Genomic DNA, 23988 nt, shown 5'->3' with positions numbered 1-23988 from the left:
GACAAAAGACGGACGACCGGTCGGCGGAAATTCGTTGCGTGTGTACGAGGCTTAATTGTTTGTGCTGCCCAGTAGTAAATCGTTTGGTGGGAGGAGGGGATCATCACTTTACTGTGAGAACATTTTGATCCTTAGGATTCATGCACACTGGGCTTAAAAAAAAACCCAGTTCTTTTGGCAAATGCTCATATAGGGCGGTAAAGGCATTTAAGAATATTCCTCTCAAAACCGCAAACCAGAAGGTTTTTTTTTTCTGCCTCTAAACGTCCTGTGTATGGACACCTGGGATAACACTAAGCTGCTTCTACAGGCAAAAAACAGAACTCCTGTAGAAGTTATATAGTTAGTCTGGTTGAAAAAAGACACAAGTCCATCTAGTTCAACAAATAAAGCTGTAATAGAAGCAGCGTTTTTTAAGCCCAGAATGCATGGATCCTAACAGTGTTTTTGATCACTTTAGTGTCTACATGTGCAAAACATTTGGAATGTATTATGCATCTGATAACCAGACTGCTAACACTGGGACTGACTTATATTATTTTATTAGACCATTGAAGTGTCTACGCTGGACCAGATTAGGAGCATCGTTGTGTATTTGTTGGTACTGGGATAATTTATTACTAATAGATGTGAACACACATTTTTCTTTTTATAGCCAAATTTTTATTTTATGTGAATTGTGTTCTAAGAAATTAGCATTTTTAGGGTCAAACTCAAGCGCTGGCATATTGTGTGTTTTATATTAGGAAGTGTATACTTCCTAGATAACTAGGTGAAAATATAGAAAGAAAAAAAAAGAAATGAATGCAGTCACCAAGGACCGGTAAGCTGCATGGGTTTAATACCGCATTAACTCTTTTCAAGTACCAAGGCAGCTAATACGAAAAACATATTCATCACACTAAGAATGTGGTCAAATCCTAGTGGAGTTGTCGTGATCTTACAATTAAAAATATCTTACAGCAAAGACAGACAGGTAGCAAGGTCATGTGTGGTAACCAGGCACAATAAAGGATACGTGCATGGTGGTTAATGAGTTTGTCACACACAGTGCAGCAAGTATTGAGTCCAGGAGCCCAATTCAGAGGTATTGAATGGCAAGGATAAGTCAAAAGGGGCACCATGCCAGAATCCAGGAACAGCGGAGTCTAACAGCAACAGGATATAGTAAGAATGGAGTCCAGAGTCACAAGGTAATGATTGAGAACTTATGGTCAATCCTCAAAAAAATACCCACAAATTCTGACAAACTCCAAACATTGATTATGCAATCAATCAACCAATTATTTAAGTTGCCATCAGTCAGGATGTGGCCCGTAAGTTGATTGACAGCATGCCAGGGCGAATTGCAGAGGTCTTGAAAAAGAAGGGTCAACACTGCAAATATTGACTCTTTCCATAAACCTAATATAATTGTCAATAAAAGCCTTTGACACTTATGAAATGCTTGTAATTATACTTCAGTATACTACAGTAACATCTGACAAAAATGTTCTAAAACTGCTGAAGCAGTAGACTTTGTGAAAATTAATATTTGCGTCATTCCCAAAACTTTTAGCCACGGCTGTACGGATTGCATGAGTTGTTACCGACATGTGGTGAAAATTTCACATCAATAGCACCTTAGAAATATCCTAGAAACTTGGTGATGTGTTCAACACTTCCTTTACCCACTGTATTTGTACTATGGTATTGGAAAAAAAACTTTAAAAACATTCATGTCAATTACACTACCATGCTTTTTGGTAAAAAAAAAGTTTATAAACTCATACTATATGGTGTTTTTTTTATTTATATGAAATATTTCCCAATAAATATTTACTACAAGAAACATCAGTGACACTCAGTTTGCAGAGGATGCCGGTCTTTTTAATGGCCAAATATAAAAAAAATAAATAAATAAATAAATAAAAACCTAAATCGGTCTACAGTATGGTCATAGTTCCTTTACACTGAAAGCACCTCCAGGCAACAGGGGAAACCAATCAATCAGCTGGCTACTAATGCTTTAGTTAGCAAGTTCGCCCAGTTTACCTGTATCTTCTTTTCTGTAATCCACTGCACCAAAAATTCAGGAAAAACCTCACAGGATAATAGAGCATACTTCTTAAATCCTGTGCCGTATCTATTTTTTATTTTTTTATCTCTCTACTTGATGGATCACCAGTCACTTTCAAAGATCCAAAGCAGGCTTGAATCTGACAGGTAAATGTGAGCAATGTCATATTTTACTATGTGTATATGCAGTGCTTTTTTGGAAGAGAATAGGTGCAGGTACCCATGCCCTTCACCCAGGCCATTTTTGGCTCCACTTCCTTCTGACTTCCCAGCACACGCCTGCTTACCTTTACGAACCCCCCATCTGCAGCTGACAACTCTGCAACCCACAACTCACCACATCCCCCCCTCCCCACTCCCATTTCCGATCACCTCTGCACCTTCATCTACAGGCCTCTCCAGTTAGATTCCACTATTCTACAGCTTACCTTCACAACCCCTGCACCCCTCACTCTACCTAGCTGTCCCCTTCCTTCAAGCAGGTGAGCTGGTTCTTTTAAGACCCACAATGCTGGCTGCAGGCTTTTCTACTTGTGCCTCTACTCAGCGAATGTGACACAACTTTCCTATTCTAGCCATCAGGGAAATAAACATGATCAAATAAATATTCTGCTCTCCTAAAAATGATGTTAAAAGCTATTAAATAAAACCCCCTAGCAGCTGTACAAACATCACATATCACAAGATATTTAAAAAAAATCAGCCTCGGTTCACATTTATGCGATGCGGGAAGGCTGCGAATCCGCAGCCTGTTCCCGCATCGCACACGCACCCCCGGCAGTTCACACTGCCATATGCGATACGCTGGGGGTGTCAATGTAATCTTAACGACACCCCCAGTTTGATCGCATATCGCAGTGCGATCGAGCAGTTCGCACAGGATCGGATCGCACAAGTGTGAACCGCTGTGCGATCTGATCGTGATGCGGCTAGAAAAAAGGGTCCCTGTGCGTGTTTGGTGCGGCTGCGGTGCGAATTTAGCCATACAAACTGTATGGCTAAACTCGCAGCGCACAGCCGATCGCATGTAATTTCAGAGCAGTGCGCTCCGACATTACATGCGAACCCCGCACACGCGTGAACCGAGATTAAATGACACCAATATACAGAGCTATAAATAATTAAGGGAATAAACTTTATACCAGTTCAAAAATCTTAAATACAAGAAAAAAATCATTATCCCAAACAATGTATAGTGAAAATTAAATCAATTAAATGCACAGTGTATATAAGGATGACACCCATCAACTAAAACTGTGTACAGTAAACATCGTAATGTTGAAAAAATGTGTTACATAAACAGTGACAATCAATCATTAAAAAAGATGGTCAGTGCATTTATTAATACTTGTCCACTAAAACTGTGCACTAAAACACACAATTATGGCCAAAAAAACATGTCTTCGCTAAAAAAAAAATAAGGCAGTTGCAGCTTTCTGGGCACCTGGTCACCAGCCAAAGATGAACGCCATATGCCCCAAGTAACCAGCACTACAGACACCCATGCTTCACCAGGCAAGAGGTGTAGGGCATGTGTCCCAGGTGCTGAGTGGTACCAACACCCTTGCTTGGCAGCTATGGGGATAGAATGGCCTGGTGCACTACTAAAACGTATAGATGATACACAGATTTTATGAGCAGAGAGGATATGATTCACATATGCATTTTTAAGAGTATTTTTTTAATCTCAGTTTTGTTTTGGATTACAGTTAAGATGTTCCGTTCTCTGATAGGAGTGAGGGTATCCTGTCCTTCCACTGACTCATTTAGCTATATTTTTTATATTCATAATAACGGAGTAAGAGCCTCTAGGTAGCTTACAGCTTGCGTAGGTTTTGCTACCTGCTGGCTTACAAGTGGTAAATTTGGCATAATTATATGCAAGATTTTATATTTTATTAAAAAGAAATTACCACTAAAAACAGGATTTTTGCATTCAGCGCATAAGATTTTTCTTGGAGTTCAATGAGGGATACAGGATTCAATGACATTTGAGTTATACTGTTGCCTACAGGAGGATTTGGACACTGGCAAACAAACACAGTGACCAGCCAGGTGTAACCCCTACCACTCCTGTAATAAAACAGTGCAGAACGCAGGACTAAAGAGAGGGGTGTAATCTGTGTCCCTCAATGTACTCCAAGAAAATAATTTTATGGCGAGTACAAAAATCCTATTTCTTTTACATTCAATGGATTTAATGAAATTTCAGACGTACAAAAGCAGTTCAACTGAGGGGTGGGCAAAAAAGCAAACAAAACACTTGCAATCCCAATTATACCAAACTGGGGACTGCCTGCAGTTCAAAGAGGTGCCTGAAGGCCCTTACGCTGACAGCTGGCACCAGGAGAGACTTTAACATCCAGCTGGTAAAACTTAGAGGATGTGTAAACAGAAGACCAGCTGACAGCCTTGCAAATCTCAAACAAATGAAATCAACAATTGTTGATCCAGGCTCGATTCTAAAAAGGTCAGGATTCATACGATAAAACATTTTCTGGGATGAAAAGTTTCCTCACCAAGCAAAATAAGTCTTCCAAGTGGGATGGTAGGTCTTGCAGGAAGTGAACTTCCTGGCTTTTATCATTGTGGGGATTACAGAGAGTCAGAGTCCCCTGACCCTCAAAACCTGGGGTTTAACAGCAATGTCATTAAAGCCAGTGATCGTGAAGTAGGATGGTAAACCAGTCCTTGGGACAGAGGATCAGGTCAATCTGAAAGAGTGCACAGAGAGTATGATCAGGTCAGGCTACCAAATTCACCTGGGCCAGTCCAGAGTTTTGATTATTACCGGAATTTCCGTTATTTTAATGCTGCGGAAAGACAAGGAAAGGGTTTCAGGGTAGGAAAGGTCAAGATCAGGTTGTAATGTTTCCGTAGAACATTTGCATCTGGCAGAGGATCTCTGTAACTGGAGATAAACCTATGGCCTGGAATGTAAATGGCAAACATGAAGTTCTTTCCAGGACAAAAGCTTTCCTACTTCTCTTGCTGCAGCAAGACTTTTTGATCCTCCCTGATGGTTAATGTATGTCACTGTCAAGGCATTACAGCTATATCCTGATTGGGAGACCCTCCAGCCAAGATGTCCAAAACGTTAATCAAGAGTCAACATTCCTCCAGCATTAAGTCTTCTACACCGGGGGTCCCCAACCACTGGGCCGCGGCCTCTCTGCAGTAGGGCCCTGAGTGCGGCTTGCAGGCAAGCAGAGGGATGACATCTCTCAATGCACACACTGCATCATTGCAGTGTTGTAATCTCTCTGCTATACCATACCAGCCATTTACCACCCTACGCCCCGGGCCTTGGCTTAATTTTCTTAAACACAACTGGTCCCAGGTGCCAAAAAGTTTAGGGACCGCTGCTCTACACCATTAGGGTGTTTAAGAATCCTTCCCAACCTGTGAGGCTGGAATTCGCTATGATAATTCTTCAAAAGATCAGAGGGAAGGATTTCCCCAACTCCAGATCTGCATTCCTAAGCCACCAAGAAATAGACAACCTGGTCTTTGGTGTCAGGCGAATCGGTTTATCCAGAGACAACACTGATTTGTCTGACGGGATGTTGAGTTGAAGGCGTCTGGAGTGAAACAGGGAAAAAGGGACTGCCTCAAAGAAGTCCACCATCAGCCCCATGATTAGTATGCAAACGTGAAGAGTCAGCCAACTTTTGACTGAAGAGTCCGGAGTATGAAAACAAAGAATTCAAAGTTTGAAAACTCTAGCTTGAGCTGTGTCCAGGATCAGACCCAGGTACTCCAAGCGATTAGTCAGTTCCAATGCATATTTCTGAGGATGCAGGATCCAATCAAACTTTTTTGAGGCCTGAACCCTCCAATCCACATTGTTGTACAGCAGGCATCACTAAATGGCGGCCCGCGGGCCAAGTCCGGACCCAATCAATGTTCCGTCCGGCCCCGCAGCGGTCGCGCCATTTAGGATCTGTTTTTCCCTCTGCCGCCGCCGCTGCAGCTGCAGCCCTGTCTTTACAGAGCTGACATCGGAGGAGCAGCGCAGTGATTCACGGAGGACGGGGGCTGGTACAGTTAACTGATTGGTTGCTAGAACTGCCCTGTATTCTAGCAACCAATCAGTTACCTGGGGCAGGTCCCGCCCTCCGTGCATCCCTTTGAGCACTTCCGATGTCAGCTACTGTGCCTCCGATGTCAGCCACGCTGCCCTGTTTAAGGTAGGACAGGGAAGAGGCACTGCTAATGTAAAGGGGGAAAGAGGGGGGAAATCAAAGAGGCAGAAAAGTAAAGGAGTGATACGGTATGAAGGGGGATGGGGTTCTACAAAGGGGGTGAGGATTAGAATGTGAAGGGGGGCTGGAGACTGCAGTGTGAAGGGGGGTTTGAAAAAAAAGCAGAGGAGCACAGGAATGTCTGAGGGTGCTATAAAGGGGGTGAGGACAAGAATGTTAATGGGGGGCTGGGGACTGCAGTGTAAAGGAGGGGCACAATAAAATGGGAGAGGACAGTTATATGAAGGGGTGCTATTAAGGGGATGAGGACAGTTATATGAAGGGGGGTGCTATGAAGGGGGGAGGACAGTTATGTGAAGGGGGGGCTGGGGACTGCAATGTGAAGGAGGGGTACTATAAAGGGGGCGAGAACAGGAATGTGAAGGGTGGATGATATGAAAGGGGCTGGGAATTGCAATTTAAAGTAGGGGGTGATATAAAGGGGGGCCGCTGACAAAAATGTTATGGGCTGAAGACTGTAATGTGAAGGGGGATGATGTACAGGGGGACTGAGAACATTGATGTAATAAAGAGGATTGTGATGTGAAGGATTGTAGACTAGGTTCACATTATTGCATAACGCGTGTAGGCAGCAGATTTATTTCAGTGGGCTGCCTTGTAAGCAGAAACGCAGAAAAATAAGTACCTGACCTTTTTTTTTTCTTTTTAATTGCACCATACCAAGCTGCATGGTACTGCGGCACCATGTGATGTGGCACTCGTAAAGACGCGCCATGTTTGCGCATTGTGCAGAGGACGGTGCCATTGAGAGCCAAACATATGATTCGGACCTCGGTTTGAAGAAAATTTTACCTACTGGACCTTCATGAATTTTAATTCATTACCCCTGTTGTACAGGGTCTCTGCTGACTGTTCCCTCAACAGAAGGTTGTCCATATATCTCACAATAAGGATATACGGACACGGGCTAGAATCTTGGTGAATACACAGGGTGAGGAAGATAGACTGAATGGCAGGGCCACAAACTGGAAGAGTAGATACAAAACAAAGAAACCACTGTGCTGGAAAAATAAAAATATATGCAAGTATGGAACCAGGATATCTACTGAGGCCAGAAAGTCTCTCTGATAAAGGGAAGCTATATCAGACCTGGTGGGTTCCATATGGAATTTTCATGACCGAAGGAAGACATTTAGGGTCTTGAGATCCAAAATGAGGCAGATGCCTCCTTCTGATTCGGAAACCGTGAAATGGTTGGAATAAAGTCCCTGAAACCAGTATCCCTGGTCAAGAACAGCTGCAAGGGCTCCACTAAGGTCTGTTAATCTGAGCAGCGACAGCAGAAGGTTGGAAGACAATGAAGCAAGGAGAGGGTTCAGAGTGAAATTCTAGCTCATTAAAACTATATCCTGTACCCAAGTATATTGAAAGCTGTCTGTTTAAAGGTCCGCAAAGGAAAATCAGCATTTACCCCCAACTTTGGAAAATGGGTGTCTCTCAATGCCAAAGAGGCATAAAAAAAAAAAAAAAAGGAATCATCTATGGCCAGTCTTGGGGGCTGAAGTCTGGAAGAAATAAAAGGAATGCTTTTTTTGCTGAAAGGAGAGGCGGTTCTTCTCAGCTTGAGGTTTAACCAGTTTTGCTGGGGCAGAGGACTTATTTCCAGTAACATCCTTGATGAGGATGCCCAAAGCAGCTCCGAAGAAATGTTTACCCTTGAAGGGCAAGTAAAAGCAAACGCTTTCACTTTTTACATTTTAACAGAGTTCCCCACAAGTCCATCGATTGGAAATTCAAAGGAAATAAATGGGAGGCATCCACTAGTCCATCTACACAGCAGTGCAGGGCTGTTGGCATAGAATCTAAAAGAGCAACAAATAAAGGATTACTGTGCAGTCAAGCTGGATCTAACTGCCATGTTTTGTCCATTCCCTAAATTTTGATAGACTAACACCAAAGACATGGCAGGTTGAAACTGGGAGCGTTGGCGGCTGCCTGCAATTCCTGACGAATATCAACATCTTGCAAGGATTTTTGAGACTTTTCATTAGAGCCTCGGCAACCAAAGGCTAAGAGACCACGCAAATTGGATAAGGATTATGCATGGTAGGCATTGAGATGGTGACTTATGTATTCTGCGGTCAGAGTCAGCAGCTTTTTGGCCCACAGCATCCTGCATCGCTGCAGTAATATCCTCCCAGGGTAAACCCGAGGGAGAGATCCATAATCAACGGAGCCAAAGAGTGTAAGAACTCGAACAGGGGACAATGTTCCAGGCAGTCAGTTTCAGGTCCTTGAAAGAATACTGTGGGCCACTCTGGATCTGTCAATGGATCGAGAGCCAGAGAGACCCGATTCAGCAGGTCTGCTCCCCTTAACCTCCCTGGCGGTCTGATTATGTCAATATTTTTGAATGTCAAAGCTGTACATTGTTTTGCATGGTAATGTAGACCTGTAATTCTTAGGAAAAAAAAACAAACCGTAAAAGTGAAATTTAAAAAAAATGTAATTAAGTAATAAAAAATTATTAATAAAAATAAAAGGAATAAAATGTAAAAGTGCAGGCAGGGCACTGGACAATACTGAGGTGAAATGGTTTGATATAGCGTGGCTTGGGGTTACCGCTTTTGGTACTGAAAATTGACCCCAAGCCAGGGAGGTTAAAGTATGTAAATGATCCAATATGTTGCATCACAATAGAAAAACTTAGCTGAGTATACCAAGTAAGACCTTGGGTACTAAGAACCAACTGTAGTGCGCAGGAAAGGTTCAAATTGATGGAGGAGACCTGGTCACTGTAGGCAGCAGCAATAACTAACCAAGCTGAAACCTCATGTCTCTTAAAAGTAAGAGCAATGGTGGAAAGATGCTACGTCATGCTACTTGCATGCTTGTGACACCCCACAAATTGGTGCAGCACCAAATACCACAGTGTTTAATCCTTTCAGTGGAGATAGATGGAAAATGGGAATAATATTGGCACCCAATGATTCTAAAAGATATAGTAGCTCCCAATGCTCAGCTCACATGGCCTTTTTTATAGTGAACAATGTGGCACTATGCAATGATGTAATTTAACTTTTCATTTGTAAAATAAGGCAAAAGACCTATACCTGGTTTTGGTGAGCCTAGATTCATGAGATAAGGACTATGGGGCAGTATAAAGCTAGAGTCAAACTCAAGCTCTTTACAAGTTCTTCTAAATTTCTCAGCAGTACTTTTCTCTAGAGGCTTGCTGCTCCATGTCCTTTGTGATCTCAGAAACAGTCCAAATGCTTTTGCACCAATGCGACCTGCCTCCAATGCAGCATTCCACAGTCCTCCTGCAAAATGAATTAAGCAAATACATCAACCTATATTAAAGCTGAATTCCTTGCAAACAGTTAAATACACAATGAATATACCCAATATAGATTGGAGCTCTTTACCTGGCAATGGATTTGGGTTTCTGCCTATTACACTTTACCCATACCTACCAGAGAGCAGAACAAGGTTGGTGGCCTGGCTTTCCTGTACTGCAGTTATTGCCTACCTTCATACACACACAAAAAAGTACACAGACAAAATACATAAAATGCAGAAGCTACATAGTTAGTCAGGTTCCAAAAAGACTCAAGTCCATCTGGCTCAACCAATAAAAAGCTGTGATTCCAAAGGATTTGCATTCCTGTCCAGCCAGTCCTGAGATTTTTCACAGCTCTGAGACACAGCACAATCTTGTCTGTAAAGGCAGGAAACCTACTTTTTCTCTGCTGCAGTAAAGTACTACTTAGAGATCTTGTCCATTCCCCAGCCTGTGACTGGACAGTGAAAAGAGATGCGGAGGACTGATGACCTCATCTTCCTGTAACTTTGCTCTCCCTTATCAGTATCAGGATAGATTAGAGGAACATAATGTATTCTCTCTTGAGAAGAGGAGATTAAGGGGGGAATATGATCAGCATGTATAAATACATAAGGGGTCCATATAGTGAACTTGGTGTTGTTATTCACTTTAAGGTCATCACAGAGGACAAGAGGGCACTCTTTACATCTAGAGGAAAAAAGATTTAGTCTCCAAATATGCAAAGTTTTCTTCACAGTAAGAGCTGTGAAAATGAGGAATAGACTTCCTTCAAAGGTGGTTCTAACCAGCTCACTAGATTGCTTTAAAAAACGCCTGGATTCTTTCCTAGGTGTACATAATATAAATGGGTGCCAATATTTAAAGTTGATCCAGGGAATATCCATTTGCCTCTCGGGGCATCGGGAAGGAATGTTTTCCCCTGCTGTAGGAAATTGGATCATGCTTTGCTGGGGTTTTTCGCCTTCCTCTGGATCAACTGCGAGTATACGATTGTGTATATGGGATGTTAATGGTTGTGTTTTTCTTTTTTATTGTTTGAGCTAGATGGACTTGTGTCTTTTTTCAACCTGACCAACTATGTAACTGTGTCCCTTGTAAACACATAACACAACTCAATGTCTCCTTGTCTCCATTGTTTCTCTCAATCTGAGCTCTTGCTGTACAGGAATTGCAAGAGGTGGAAAAAAAATTCAGGCACACAGACTGTTAAAATTAAGAAAAATATATACATGTATTAACCACTTTACGACTGCCCGCCAAAGTTATACTGCAGCAGACAGCTGCTCCTGGGCAAATTGCCGTAGCTATACGTCGGTCGAGCAGGAGGCTAGGTGGAGAGCGCGGGAAGCCGATGCATGGGGCAGGCGGCTCCGATTGCCGTCTGACACCCACTGAGAGAGAAGAATGGTCAGCTGTTGTTCTAACTGGAATGATCACAGAACTCCTGTGATCCTTCTATATAGGAACACAGGTCTCTGTGGTCATTTCACAAGCCATGCCCCTAGGTACATACTTAACCCCTTGATCACCCACAGTGTTAACCTCTTCCCTGCCAGTGTCATTATTACAGTAACAGTGCATATTTTTAGCACTGATTACTGTAGTAATGTCACTGGTCCCCCCAAAATGTCAAAAATGTCAGTCAGGAGTCCTGCAGGAAAAAAAACAAAAAACAATAAAAATGACATAAATCTTTCCCGTAGTTAGTAGACGGAATAACTTTTGTGCAAACCAATCAAAATAAGCTTATTGCAATTTTTACCGAAAATATGTAGCAAAAAACAAATTGGACTAAAATGTTAAAACATTTTGATTTTTAAATATTTTTGGGGAATGTTATATAGCAGAATGTGAAAAATATTGTTTTTTTGGTTTTTTTTTCAGAATTGTCACTCTTTTTTTGATTATAGCGTAAAAAAAAAAAAAAAAAAAAAAAAAAAAAAAAAAATCGCACAGGTGATCAAATACCACCAAAAGAAAGCTCTATTTGTGGGGAAAAAAAGGACATCAATTTTATTTAGGTACAGCGTCGCATGACAGTGCAATTGTCCGTTAAAGTAATGCAGTGCCGAATCGCAAAATATGGCCTGGTCATTAAAGGGGCAAATCCTTCCAGTCAAGAAGTGGTTAATAAATGCAGGGCTGCATTTTTTGTGTCTTGTATGGCTGTCTGGATTTTAGCTTTAGGCAATACAGCTTGATCACCATGCGTGCCCCCAGCCTGTGTCTGGCAATGAAGGCGCAGCAGCACACCAATGAGCTCATTCGTCTGCTCACTTTGTTTGGTGTCCTCCTGTCAGCATACTCCTTGTCGGCACATGTGCATGTGGTGTGCATGATTTGCTTTGAAAGGATGCCCCCTCTTCTCCTAGTTCTACTATACGATTTGTCAAAGGTGATCAAATTCATTATATAGTATTTGCATTGTTCTGGGTTTTTATATTTGCATGAAATTGACATCATAGTTTTAAATATTCGGTTATATAAGTAGTTTAAAAACTTCTAAATTTACCTTGAATGGAAACATGAGCTCCAACATACTTTTTGGAAGTTGAGCAAAGCTGTAGACGTCTTGGTATTAGATCTGTGACTTCAATCATTTCTTCAACTTTCTTGGTCTTTTCACTCTTCGATATCTTGGTCTCATTTTTCTTTCTCTTAGATATTTTAGCTCTGTTTGCTATCATAAAATACAAATTAAATAATCTGATGTCTCTTTTCTGATCTCTTGTAACAACAAAAACATTATTGCAACAGAAAGAAAACAACTACACGAGGTCAGCATGCATTCAAGCGCCACAGTTTAAATATTGTCTAATCAATGTGTAGGATTAGCAGGATTGCAATTGTACGTACTGTATTGTTAATCTTCTCAAGTTAATGCAATCCAACCACATTTTCAAAGTCTGCAGGTATATATTTTAGACCTGTATTAAGGTATATTTAAACCTTCATCTTGGGAAAAAAAAAAAATAGAAATGCAAAAAACATTTACCTTTTGAAACACTTTTCAGAGGATTGCTATGGATCTAGATGGGCCACGTCAAAGTCTGCCCGGAGGCACATCACATATTGGTAATCCTTGATTATGCCAACAGGTATCAAGGAGCAATCCCTATCGGAAACAGGCTCTCTAAAGAAATGTTCCACATTTTTCCATATAGGTATTCCTAAGGAAATTACTCACCTAAGCATCTCAGTGTACCATTCCTAAATTGATGTTACATAGTTAGTGTGGTTGAAAAAAGTCCAATAAAAGGAAAAAAAAAAAAAGAGTAAATCACAATCCTATACCTACACAGTTGATCCAGAGAAAGGCAAAATCCCCCAGCAAAACATGATCCAATTTGCTCCAGCAGGGGAAAAAACCCTTCCTGATCCCCCAAGAGGCAAATCTGATATTCCTTGGATCAACTTTACCCTATAAATGTTAGTATCCAGACATCGCATGTGATTTGCACAGTGGTGTGGTGCGAAACATATGCGTTGTCTGACATCGCTATAGTGTGAATCGGCACTAAGACTAATAAAGTTCTTTAACTTACATGTGCCTGCTTCCTCCTTTACAGATATGTCTTCGGTATTCTCAGTCACAGGTTCATCTTTCTTTCTTCTTGGTGTCTTCTGAAGCTCTGATGTGACAACAATAAATATTTATTAGACAAAAACATTCAAATGATTCCCACCCATGTCTATACAGCTCAAAACACATTCACACTTTTCATCAAAACCCTATACAACGTATTGGGAAAAAAAAAAAAAGGGGTTCAGTTTAAAAAATGTGCCAGTTTTTACACCACATCACTGGTTATGAGCATGTAGGACACCCAATACTTATGCTGCATACGGACAATACATTTAAAATTACAATTGATCCAGAAATCTACGCAGATGGAGTTATTTAAATCCTGACTTTTTCTGTAAAATTCAAACTTGGCCCCAGTCCCTATCGGCATTTGACCTGCTTAAATCAAGTTTTGCATTCCTAGAGACTTGTAGGGGAATGCTAAATCCATTTGAAGCAAACAAAAGTCCAGTGATACAAGCCCTGATGTGATTGGAGGCCTCACTAACAGTGAGGCACAGAAAGGCAGGTAAAAGCTCAAATTTATTGAGAAATGCTGTGATTCACACATCATTTTGTTGAATAATTTATTAATAAATCCCACTTGGTAAATTAATCTTCTATGAGACCAAGGATTTAATTTCAGAGAAAATAACAGGAACTGAACACCTGCCAAATCTGTGCAAGAATAATGTTTAAAACAGTACAAGTATTTAACTTGGTGAACATGAAATCATTTTTTATATTTAAAAGTTTAAAAAGACCCATGGCCTAACATTGCTAATTGCTAGTTTAAAGGACCCACGGCCTAACATTGCTAAACTGGCTCCATTTAACTTCATGTCTCCGTTTCTTCCAGTATCAAATGCAAATGGGAAAAATAATAAGAAAGGAGGCTAAACCATGGTATGGAAAACCTCCCCTTCACTTATCCATAGCATAGGGGGAGGTGTTTTGTAGTTTACAAAGATACCTGTAGATAGGAACAATATTAACTAATAAGAATGTAGCACAAGCATGGAGCACAGAAAATTAACAGGTCACAAGATTTTTGGCAGAATCAACTAGTACTTCTTTTTGCACATCATACAGGTTTAACAAAAAGCTTCTTAAAATACTTAACAGACCAAAAGTAAACGCATAGAAGTTCATTGTTAAGGTTTATATACTGTATACTTCAGTTTCCAGTCAGGTAATAAGACATATTGCATTAACTGTATATTTTTTGTATACTTGCAGTCAGCAGATTGAGTTCTATGCTCATTTTACATGCTTAGTGGCTCTACCTGAACTCTGATCCCCCCTTCTTTGCAGACAATGTGGCCGATACTCCTGCATTTGGTCAGTGTGACCAGCATTGAAGGGCAGATGTGTTCACAACAGATGTCACTTCTTTTTGGTAAAGCTTCTTCCTATGTTTTACTTCAGTAATGGTGTGTCCAATGGAATTTGACAACTGTAATCTAGTTAAAACTACCAATCCTCCACACATTTCACTTATGGGCTTTCATTACATTCAAATGTAGTTTTTAAAAGGAATCCTGTAACAGAAATAAGGAGGCTGTCTCTGTGGACCACTCATTAGAAAATGCTGGTTCTCGGGCATTAAACAAAACCCAAAAGTGATCATTCAGAATCACTCTGTGGGTAAATTAATGGCAATTTTAAAATCATCCATAACGTTTCATCTTCAAATTCTATTTCACAAAATCAGTCAAAATCAGTTGAAATAGCAACTAAAAACGACTGAGAATTGCTATATTTGGTACACATATTGAAAGGCTTGTTTCTTTAATCAGATCAATACGTGTTTAGCCAAAATCAGTAAGCATCCAGAAAAGGCTTCAGGCTCACTTTTATTAGGTTCCTTATTCAAAGACACTTCTTCAGCATTCTGGCCTTCAGTTTTCTCTGCAGTTTCTCCTTTCTTTCTCCTGTGATTCTTGAAACGCCCTGATTGTCGTACATCTACATTGGAATTACCTGGCAACAAAAGAACATTGCAAGTATTTGGGATGGAAATGTTTGCATACAAAAAGTAAAGGACAAGATGCATCACAGTCTCTATTAGTCAAACAACTCAGTGACCACCTGTCTGTCTTCAGCCTTCAGTGTCTGTCTGTACTTCTTTATCTCCTACAGCAAATACCTGCCATCAGGAAGGAAACTGCATCTCAAAGTACAACTGTTGCCAGACTATGCACATTTAGGCCCCATTCACACCTTTCCACTTTGGTGCAGTGCATTAATATAGTGTTATGTCAGATATTGTAATAAGGAAGCTCATTTACCGGCATACCCTGCTTTACGTACCCTCACTTTACGTACACTCACAAGTACAGACACATTGGCGTCTATGGGAAATCTTGGTCAGCTTGACATGGCGCTGCTCCCGCTTTTTAATCTTGGCATCTATGGAAAATCTTGGCCAGCTTGACATGGCACTATTCTCGGTTTTTAACATTAGCGCCTATGGGAAATCTTGGTCATAGACCTGGGTTCCCTTCACATGCTCCCCAAGTTTGGTACCCCTGTCACTTATGGTTCAGGAGCAGTGCAATGTCAGTAAGAGTAAGATTTCCCTTGGATGCCAATGTTTAAAAACCGGGAGCACTGCCATGTCAACCTGACCAAGATTTTCCATAGAGCTAGTGTATTTACATGCATTGAGAAGAGAAAAGAGGTATTGCTTTACTTTAAGTACATTTTCGTTTTACATACATGCTCTGGTCCCATTGTGTACCTAAAAGTGGGGTATGCCTTTATTCAATTTGGCTTTCAACGCACCACAACAGATCACAAAACACACCTGTCCTATTTTTTAACTGTGTCACATTAAAATGCATAACCAACACTGTATTGCAGGTGTGTTAAAGGTGCATTTGTTCAGTGTGTTTGGGTACTATTAAAAATTAATGGCACCACAACACACTAATGTGCTCATGGTGCGTAATGGTAACTAACGCACGTGTTACCGCCGTATGTAGGTGTGAAGGCAGCCTAAAAAGTTTTTACATATTTTAGCACCCTCCTAGGTAGGTGCTAGTGAGAGAGTATAGTTTTTTTGCTCTGTCTGCCTATCAGAGGAGCAGCAGGCAAATCTATATTGCTTTCTACCTACCAGAGAGCAGGATCTGTTAGTGAGGTCTGCTCAGTGTGTTCAGTATGCGATTCATTGTGTCTAGAGAGTATTTTACGCTGGTCCAATAGGGAGGCATGTTGGACAGTGGGAGAAAACCTGACCAATGGATACATAGGTTTTGATACAGTCCTGGTGATTGGCAGGCTGCCTCGGTGCATTGCGGGATACTGTATAAAAGCCAAGAGCACATGTGCTGCAGGGTCTTTGGCTGGTGAGCAGAGTCCCGGAGGGTGGGTGGCGGCTGCCTCCTCCTCTGAAGCAGTGGCGCGGGCCTCCTCCTCTGAGGGCCAGAGCAACAGAGCTGAGCCCAGAGGTCCAGGGTGGCTGACTGAGGGGGAGATACTGGAGACCCTGGAAAAACAGTATCGTGTGTACAGGGGATTGTGTCAAGGGGCCTGACCTGAGGGGGGCCACTCCAAGAGTAGGATAGTCAGCGGACGGGTGTCAGCAGTCAAGAAAGAGGATACTAGGAGAGTGTCCTGAAGATTAGTTCATCAAGTCATCTGGAAAAAGACTGAACCCTAAACCCACCTAAGTGGCAAGGTGGATTAACAGCCTGGCTGTACCGAGAGTTAGAAGTCCTCCATTTTATGAATAGTTAATCTGGAGTATCCCATTATTCCCTTCTCCCATCCCTAATTTATAAAATAAAATACAAAACAACTACATACCCCTGGACGGATTATTAACTGAACCAAGAAGTAAAGTGATAAACTGTGAATGTCAAAGTTGCTACTGGTAACCCAGGGGGACCCGTAAGTGTGAAATTCAGCAGTCCTCAAGGGGGGCAGTGCTACAATATATATATTTTTTTTAATCAGAAACAAAGTTTATTGAAGAAATCAAGAATTAACAGGCTTCACAAAACACACGCATTTACACAGAGGAATATACATCCACATATCATGAATAGTACACACCCAGAAGAACAGACTCCCACCAAAAAACAGTCGGCCAATTAAGCATATCACCGAGATGTTATACTCTGCCCCCCCCCCCCCCCCATGATACCATCCCATCAACAGCAAAAACATTACATTACTGTAGCAGATGATCAAGAATCAAATCAGCAGGAGCCATACCCGGTTGCGCCAGCCAACCGCCCCAAATTCTGTCATATCTAAGCAGTACACATCAATGTTGGTAGATCATACGTTCACATCTTAGGGTAGCACCCATGGCACGTACCCACATCTCCAGCGAGGAAGGGGACAGAGAGGTCCAGTGTTGCAAAATAAGTTTTCGGGCTTGAAACAGGGCCCTGCACACCGCCAATCTAACATTGACGTCTGACGTATACTCTTCCACCATACCAAGAAGGCACGGCTTAGGGTCCACCGGTACAGACAGGAGGTATGCAACATTAATGATCCGAACCACTGCCGTCCAGTACCTGTGAAGTTTAGGGCAACGCCACAAGAAGTGAATGAGATCCCCGCAATCCCTATTACACCGGGTACACAATGAGTCTGCCCTCAGGCCCATCCTATGCAGTCGGAGATGAGTGCGATGCACCCTGAGGAGTATGTATAATTGCGAGAGCCGCTGTGCAACGTTTAAGGAACAATGTCACACCTACTCTAGCGCCTCGTCCCACTGGTCGTCAATGATGTCCCCTACATCCACCTCACTTTCACTTCAGCCGGACTAGGGAACTTGTCCAAATAGTCTCCCAACAGCATTGCATAGCACCCAGAGATGAACCCTAATCATAATTTCTTATCAAGGAGAAAACCGGTGTCCGGGACATCTCCGGGCACAGCAGAGAAGATTGGGCACTAACTGCATGCCTCAGCTGAAGGTAAGGGAATACCATGCCCTGGGGTAGGTCATACCTGGCCTGCAACTGCTCAAACGTCAGCAACCGGCCACACTCAAACAAATGGCGAAGATGGGTAACACCCCGCGCCCGCCACTGAGCCGCACATGGCAATCTATAAGTGGGGAATAGTTTTTTAGATTTCAAAAACAATTGCGATTCCAGGGCCTCAGGGAGACTGTCCGCAGCCACCGCATGAAACATGACCCCCAAGGTAGAGTCCCTCTTCCCCCGGTCCCGCATTCTAAGGGCCCCCAATAAGTGCTGCAGCTGCGCCGCCAAATAGTAAATCCAGGGGTTAGGAAAGGCAAGCCCCCTTCCATCCTTGGACCTCTGTAGTTGCTCTAACTTAATCCTGGCCACACCCGACCTCCACAGCAGAGAGCAGAAGATGGAGCTCACCAACCGAAATATCTTCAGCGGAATAACTACAGGGGTATATATAGGATGTGTGGTTCCTGCGCTATCGTGGATTATCTCCCAACCACCCTAACGCTGCATCACAGAGACTGGTACTATGAAACAGTTACAGATAACGATTTTAGGGGGGGTTGTGATGCGCTTCGGGGTGTTTTGAGTATATAAAGTGCTTATGTGTGATTTTCACCTGATAATCAATTATCTATGTAAATTAATATCTATACAGTAAACCCCCCTCCATTGCGTGGGTTACGTTCCGGACCCAGCCGCGAAAAGTGAAAATCCGCGAAATAGAAAAACCCTATTAAAATGCATTGTAGGCATGTTTTTTTTTTACTGTCACTGTACGTGTAAAAGCATTTTAAGGTCTTTAAACACACTTTTAAAACAATAGAAACTCATTTAAACACATAAAGGATACTGAGAGACATAGCAAGAGCTATGGAAAACACAAAAATATTTCATTCTTAATGATTTATATAGTAAAATAACATTACAAAAAAAACGCAATATACCGGGACCGCAAAAACTGAACGGCGATGGAGCGGGGGTTTACTATAATCCTTTTGTATATATTTCATTAATGCATCCTTGATTCATAAAAATATAAATATAAAGTGCTTGTGTGAATATCTTATTCCAATAATATTGCTGAAAGGGAATAGGTGCTTCTTGTAAAAAAGTGCTCTGAGCTTCCGGTGCCAATATAAATCAATATAACTCTAAATCTAAACTTCAACGGTAAAAACTAATATATCACATATGTGCAAATTAGCAAATACACATATCAATGAGTGTCCGATCCAAATAGTGCACCAACCAGTTCTCCATATTAACTGGCTGCACCAGATAGCTTGATATACAGAAAAAATATTAAAAAGTGATTGGGTCGTGCAATTTCTTTTCCTCCACCTTGTGCCGTGATTCCACTTCTAGGTGTGCTATATTCTCACCTCAAAACAGAGGATAATATGCCTGTATTATTTAGCCTGGGTGGATGGTGGTTCCTCTTCCTCCTTTATTCCAGCGTGGGGTCTGGTGGCTACAATCTTCTCCAAGGGATTCCTTTGTTCCTTCCCGATCTTGTGCTGTCTGTGGGGACCTTTTAGTGCCTTCACCTGTGTACGATCTCTTTGGGTGTATGTCACCTTCTTAGGGCTCATTAAAGTGATGGGGTCATCATTGTGCAGTATTCCAATATTTTATTAAATATAACATAGCAGACTTACATTTAAAATAGCCTTTTCCAGTGTAAGAAAAACGCAGTGGGAGCTCTGTCCCGTACCGCACGTCACTTCCGGGTTACGGTTTTCCTACGCGTTACGTCACGGAGTGACGTGACTCCGTTAGGAGTCCGGTTTTCCTACACGCTACGTCACGGAGTCTCGTGACTCCGTGACGTAACGCGTAGGAACCCGACACCACAGGAATCTAGCGTAGGAATCTAGCCACCAGACACCACACTGGAATAAAGGAGGAAGAGGAACCACCATCCACCCAGGCTACATATTACAGGCGTATTATTCAGTGGCGGCTGGTGCTCAAAATTTTTGGGGGGGCGCAAACAGAAAAATGTAATAGGCATTGCTTTGCGGCAAAAAACGCTGTAAAAAATTGCGTGACTAAGGTCGCAAAAGTGTGAAAGGGGCCTTCAGCAATTAAGGTATAGTGTGCCCCCTTTCAATGCAGAGAGACCAGCGTGCCCCCTTTCAATGCAGAGAGACCAGCGTGCCCCCTTTCAATGCAGAGAGACCAGCGTGCCCCCTTTCAATGCACAGTGACCAGCGTGCCCCCTATTAATGCACAGTGACCAGCGTGCCCCCTTTCAATGCACAGTGACCAGCATGCCCCCTTTCAATACAGTGACCAGTGTACATGCCCCCTTCAATGCAGTGACCAGCGTACATGCCCCTTTCAATGCAGTGACCAGCGTACATCCCCCCTTCAATGCAGAGACCAGCATACATGCCCCCTTCAATGCAGAGATCAGCGTACATGCCCCCAATGCAGTGACCAGCGTACATGCCCCCAATGCAGTGACCAGCGTACATGCCCCCAATGCAGTGACCGGCGTACATGCCCCCAATGCAGTGACCGGCGTACATGCCCCCAATGCAGTGACCGGCGTACATGCCCCCAATGCAGTGACCGGCGTGCGTGCCCCCTTCAATGCAGTGACCAGCATACATGCCCCCAATGTAGTGACCAGCATACATGCCCCCAATGCAGTGACCAGCATACATGCCCCCAATGCAGTGACCAGCGTGCATGCCCCCAATGTAGTGACCAGTATACATGCCCCCAATGCAGTGACCAGTATACATGTCCCCAATGCAGAGATCAGCGTGCGTGCCTCCAATGCAGTGACCAGTATACATGCCCCCAATGCAGTGACCAGTATACATGCCCCCAATGCAGTGACCAGTATACATGTCCCCAATGCAGAGATCAGCGTGCGTGCCTCCAAAGCAGTGACCAGCATATATGTCCCCAATGCAGAGATCAGCGTGCGTGCTTCCAATGCAGTGACCAGTATACATGTCCCCAATGCAGAGATCAGCGTGCGTGCCTCCAATGCAGTGACCAGCATTCATGTCCCCAATGCAGAGATCAGTGTGCGTGCCTCCAATGCAGTGACCAGTATACATGTCCCCAATGCAGAGATCAGCGTGCGTGCCTCCAATGCAGTGACCAGTATACATGCCCCCAATGCAGTGACCAGTATACATGCCCCCAATGCAGTGACCAGTATATATGCCCCCAATGCAGAGATCAGCATACGTGCCCCCTTACTTACCTGGAGCAGCAGCGGCGGCGATCGGCTCCTCCTCAGTCCCCCGAACAGCTTCTTCTGCTCGGTCCCGGCGTGTCTCCTCCAGTACTTCCGGTCCCGTCTCCTCCTCGGCCAATGGTATGGAGTTTTGCCTTGCGGCCAATCAGGAAGCGCGTCCGATACGCGCTTCCTGATTGGCCTCGGGCTCTAATAAAGTGACGGAAAAAAAAAAATCCCCATTGAACTCCATGTGTCCGGCGCCCCTGCATGCAGATTAGGGGGCCGGACGCATGGATGGGGGTGCGGCGCCCCTAACGAGCCGGCCGCCACTGGTATTATCCTCTGTTTTAAATTGAGAATATAGCACACCTAGAAGTGGAATCACGGCACAAGGTGGAGGAAAAGAAATTGCACGACCCAATCACCGTTATTTAATATTTTTTCTGTATATCAAGCTATCTGGTGCAGCCAGTTAATATTGAGAACTGGTTGGTGCACTATTTGGATCGGACACTCATTGATATGCGTATTTGCTAATTTGCACATGTGATATATTCGTTTTTACCGTTGAAGTTTAGATTTAGAGTTATATTGATTTATATTGGCACCGGAAACACAGAGCACTTTTTTACAAGAAGCACTTATAAGAAGCACCTATTCACTTTCAGCAATATTATTGGAATAAGATATTCACACAAGCACTTTATATTTATATTTATATGAATCAAGGATGCATTTATGAATTTGGGAATGAAATATATACAAAAAGGATTATAGATCTTAATTTACATAGATAAATTGATTATTAGGTGAAAATCACACATAAGCACTTTATATACTCATAACTACAGGGGTATTGTGGAGAAAATACAATAGTTGGGGCATCAAAATCTTTTTTACCAAATTTGCCCGTCCGGCCACCGAGAGCCATAGTTTGGACCATATACCCACCTTGTCCCTAAACCGGGTCAGAAGAGGGAAGATATTCAAGCGACAGTAGTCAGTAATGGTGGCCGAGATAACTATACCCTGGAACTTAAATTTCTGCACCACCGGCACAGGGCAAAGGGTAACCAACTGGGGATCCAGCCCCTGTTCCAGCGGCAGCAAGGCCAACTTAGACCAGTTGATGGTAAGACCAGAAAAGCCACCAAAGGCAGTAATGATACGCATCACTGCTCGTAAAGAGGGTCCCGTGTCTCCCAAGAGCAGCAGCCTATCATCCGCATACAATAATATTTTCTCATGCAAGGCCCCCTACCGAAAGCCCACCACAGGGGCACTGGCCCTAATTTGTGCTGCCAGGGGCTCTATGGCCAGGACAAACAGCAAAGGAGACAAAGGGCAGCCCTGCCTGTTCCCCCTCTCCAAATGAAATGGCGAAGATTGCCTGCCCCCCTCCCGAATAACCGCCTGCGAAGCCTGATAAAGGAGGCGAACCCAAGCTATAAACGTGGGACCAAAGCCAAATTTCTCTAGCACCGCCCAGAGGTAATCTCATTCAACACAATCAAAAGCTTTGTAAGCATCAAGGGACAAAAGCGCCCGGGAGCCCACATTATCAGCCGTGGTCTGCATATTAATATACAATCTCCTAAGGTTAACAGCCATGGATTTGTTGGGCATGAACCCCGCCTGGTCATCGTGCACTATAGTAGCAACCACCGCATTCAACCGGCGAGCAAGGACCTTAGCCAGTATTTTAATGTCGAATTGCAATAGAGAAATTGGTCTATAGGAAATAGGGTCGGGGGGGGGGGGGGTTTATCTAGCTTCAAAAGTAAAATAATCCTGGCCTCGGACATAGATGAAGGCAACCGACCACATCGAAGAGCCTCATTAAAGACCCGTAACAACCGTGGCATAAGAGTTTCAGAAAAGGTCTGGAACACCTCCATGGGCAAGCCGTCATCCCCTGGGGCCTTGAAGGTAGGAAAAGAGCTGGCTGCCTCCTGTAGCTCCTCCACCGTAATGGGAGCATCCAATTTCATCCTATGCCAACAAAGCAGGGAGATCCACCCCCAGTAAGTAATCAGCCATCTCCGAGGCACAATAGATTACCTTTGAGGAATAAAGCTCGGTGTAAAAGCGTACTAATTTCGCCATAATCGGCTCCAAAGTCAAACGTACAGCCCCTATAACCGGCGCCACGGGGCGCACATTCACAAGTTTCGCCAGGAGACGGCCAGTATGCTCCCCCTCCTCATAAAAGGTGACTTTAGAAAAAAAATCACTTCCTTTCCGCCCTGGATGAAATAAAGCTGGTTAGTGCCTCCTGTGCCAATAGCCACGCAGCCCTAGAGGCATCCGTGGGTTGACCTATATACTCCTCCTCACGGTCCCTCACATGTCGGGTCAGATGGTCCCCCCACTCCCTAGTAGAGGTCTTAACCTTATTGATTGCAGCAATAAACATTCCCCGAAGATAACACTTACACGCATCCCATTTGGTCAAAACATCCAGGTACAGGTCATTGTCCAAAAAGAAGTGAGACATGGCTCTAGTTATATTACTGTCACGTGGGAAAAGCTTCAGCCAGTACGCATTAAGACGCCAGGGGGCTTTAGGCAGGGATGGCTCAGGTCTCAACTCAATCCAACAGACCAGAGGTGAGTGGTCAGAGACCCCCCGTGGGGCATACTGTATTTTGAACACGGTG

The 23988-nt window shown here is 43.2% G+C and overlaps 1 protein-coding gene across 2 annotated transcripts in view; it reads right to left on the bottom strand.

Moving 5' to 3' along the window:
* Positions 1–23988, bottom strand: part of LOC309561984 (putative endonuclease 4) — an 89304-nt gene that overhangs the window by 38297 nt on the left and 27019 nt on the right. For both annotated transcript variants that reach the window (XM_082266080.1, XM_082266081.1), the window contains exons 3-6: positions 15029–15157; positions 13155–13241; positions 12122–12280; positions 9377–9586 (exon numbers count right to left, since the gene is read on the bottom strand). In XM_082266080.1, the coding sequence (XP_082122206.1) occupies positions 9377–9586; positions 12122–12280; positions 13155–13241; positions 15029–15157 (585 nt within the window). The remainder of the gene's footprint in view (positions 1–9376; positions 9587–12121; positions 12281–13154; positions 13242–15028; positions 15158–23988) is intronic.

This window comes from Pelophylax lessonae (genome assembly GCF_965119305.1).
Source record: "Pelophylax lessonae genome assembly, chromosome: 8".
Taxonomy (NCBI): Eukaryota; Metazoa; Chordata; class Amphibia; order Anura; family Ranidae; genus Pelophylax; species Pelophylax lessonae.
This window is presented reverse-complemented; position numbering and strand designations above follow the sequence as displayed.